The sequence below is a fragment of the Belonocnema kinseyi genome, chromosome 2 (assembly GCF_010883055.1).
Source record: "Belonocnema kinseyi isolate 2016_QV_RU_SX_M_011 chromosome 2, B_treatae_v1, whole genome shotgun sequence".
In the NCBI taxonomy this organism is placed as follows: domain Eukaryota; kingdom Metazoa; phylum Arthropoda; class Insecta; order Hymenoptera; family Cynipidae; genus Belonocnema; species Belonocnema kinseyi.
Window position 1 is genome coordinate 100626923 of NC_046658.1, and position 2960 is coordinate 100629882.

Here is a 2960-nt window from a genome sequence, read left to right on the forward strand (position 1 = left end):
TGAAATTTTTGTAAAAAAAAAATCAAAACATGGTTTTCGATGTATTTTTTCCCGTAGAATTCGATTCTGAAGTCAAAAAAATAAAAATTTTCTTTATTTTTTGTTATTAAAAAAAAAAATCATGAAAAAACCGTAAAAAATAAGGTTTTTCGATCAAAACCCCATAAAAAAGTATCTGGACCCTACTTTTTTATTGCAAATTCGGATTCAGCGTCGAAAAATACATAAGAATATATAGGTCTGGTCAATTGCACAGACACTTTTGTTTTTTTTGTGGGCCTGTGTAATCAATTAAATGGTTTACTACATGAAAGCTTAAAATAATTTGTTTCACTGATTTTTAATTTTATTCACAGATCTTACTTCATTTTCAAGTAATCAATTTTAATATTTATTAAATTTAATGTTCGAACAAAAATATTCAGCTTATATCAATTAGTCATTTTACAAAATAAGAAGCATTTAAACTCATTTCACAATATCGGAAGTACCATAAAAAATTATATAATTGTAATGCAAGTATTTAAAAGAAAAAAAGAAACTTTTATTACGAAAGTAATAGCTAATATTTAATTAAATAATCTGAGAGGAAAGAACATATTTATATTACTAAATACTAACAATTTAAATCCAGCCTTTTTGTACTTTGATATTTTATTTTTTATTATTAAATTTAAATTTATATTATAATATGATTAAACTTAATTATTTCACAATATATCTATTAATCTAATAATTTTTTATATTATTTTAACAAAATTAGATGTTAAGGTAAAATTTAAAAAGTTATTCATGTAAGATTAAATAAACTAATTTAAAATTTATTCGAATTATATTCAATTTTAAATTTATAAATAATTTAAAAATATTAATTATGAATATAATATTGTTGTAAGATTTATGAGCATGTATAATATAATATTATTAAGATGTATAATTAGCAAATATATAAATGATGAAAACATTATTATTATAACTAAAGCGTGAAAAGAAAATATTTTGTGAATGACTCATTTATGTAAAATTTAGAATTAATATAGCCCCAATATTAAATAGTTAATAAATTTTGATTAGACAAAGTTAAAATAAAAATACGGTATTATTTCATTTTTATCTATAAATAACAAGTGTTATAACATTAAATAATTAACATAATTGAAACATTAATCTAATAAATTTATTTAATTGTAATTTAGCTTTTAATAAATTTATGTCTTAATAAAAATTTTAATTATAATTTATATTATAACATTATTAAACTTAATGATTTCGCAATATATCTTTTAATTTCATAATCGTTTATATTATTTAAACAATAACATTTTAAGATAAACTTTCAATAATTATACCTATAACATTGAATAAGCCAATTAAAAATTTAATAAAATTATATTTAATTTTTATTTTGTACATAATTTTAAAGCATAAAATATAAATATAATATTATTATAAATAAAACGTGCAGAAATTTTTTTCGACTGATTCACTTATGGAAAATTTAAAATAATTATAATCATACATAGAGTTATTTTTACCATTAAATCATTAATATAATTAGACCATGCAAATAAATAAAAAATATAGTTGCGCGACATTTAACGACATATATTTCAAAGCCATTGCTTTTTCCCGCTCTCTCCAGGGGTCTCCCGGTCCGTACTCTTCTACTTCTTCATTACGCTTTTCTGTGCGACTCTGACCACACGCCTAAATTTTTATATTTGATTTTGTTTATTAATTAAAGTGTTTATCGCGTTCTCATTGTCTCTAGCATGGGTCGCGATTCGGTTAAACGTGTCCATTCCGCAGACTGTCGCTCGAACAGGTCTCGCGGCCACGATCCAGAAAAATATTCAGTTGTGAAGCCTTATAGGAAAAGAACGCGAGCTGAACGCTCCTCGCTTAGCAGACATCGATCGAGATCCCGTGAAGCACGGAAATATTGGGGCAACGAGATTGGCGGCGAACGCAGTCCGAGAGGCTCATTACGTGATGGTTGTCACCGTCCCACGAAGATATACCAAAAATCGAGGGAACATCGCTCGAAAAAATCTAGATACGACAAGCATGGCGGTGAGCGACACACGAGAGTTGCGCCACGTCGTAGTCTTCATCGTTCTTGTACACCTCTAATGAAGCGGCGACGCCGCTATTCAACGTTCTCGTCTTACAACGCATCGTCCTCATCATCTTACACCTCGGACAAAACATCTCCGGGAAGAAGTGGTTCCTTGCTCAATACCCGAGCAAGGAAACACAACCAGGCTTATAGTCGACGTGAACGTAGGTCATATATCTTAACATCTGAGGAACGTGAACGCAGCCAATCGCAAAGTCCGCCGCCCGAGATTATGTATAGAAAAGAGGGCGACCCTGCCCTGCCACCCGGAACAATGAATATTTAGCTGGAGTAAAGACTGTCGTTTTAGGTCCGGAGATACACACTTCTTTAGCTGAGGTGTGGAGAAAGATTCTAAAATAAGGGCTGCCAAAAGAAGGGAAGAAAGAGCTCCAGGAAAAATATCCGACCACAGCAAACTGCCCGATGCTACAAGCCCCGATTCTTAACCTAGAAGTTAAGTCAGTAGACAGTATGGCAATGAAAAAGGACAACCATCAAGTGAGTACACAGTCACAGCTGAGCGCTGGTGTGGCAGCAATCGGTCTTTGTCTCACCGAAATTCTGAAGAAAGAGAAGGAATTAACTGATCAGCCTTCTTTAAATCTTTCTCACCTACTTAGCTTGTTGGGTGACTCTGGCAGACTCTTCACTGATCTGCATTATAGGATGTCCTGTACAAGGCGTACTTTTATTATTCGTAAATTGAACCCGATTGTGAAAACTGTCGCTTAAGATTGTGATGTGGGCATCTGACTTTTTGGTGACGACTTCTGAGAACGTGTCAAAACGGCCAAGGCCGCAGAGAAATCGGGCAAAGAATTGATGAGACCAAATCAAG

The 2960-nt window shown here is 31.1% G+C and overlaps 1 protein-coding gene across 1 annotated transcript; it reads left to right on the forward strand.

Annotated features, from left to right (window-relative positions):
* The first annotated feature begins 1772 nt into the window (after positions 1-1772).
* LOC117182919 (splicing regulatory glutamine/lysine-rich protein 1-like) lies at positions 1773-2405 on the forward strand. Its single transcript, XM_033376032.1, has one exon. It carries the CDS (start codon positions 1773-1775, stop codon positions 2403-2405), a length of 633 nt encoding a protein of 210 aa, XP_033231923.1.
* The last annotated feature ends 555 nt before the right edge of the window (positions 2406-2960 follow it).

Excerpts from the sequence above, each read along its gene's own strand:
- LOC117182919 (XM_033376032.1), top strand. The coding sequence starts at position 1,773 with ATGGGTCGCGATTCGGTTAAACGTGTCCATTCCGCAGACTGTCGCTCG.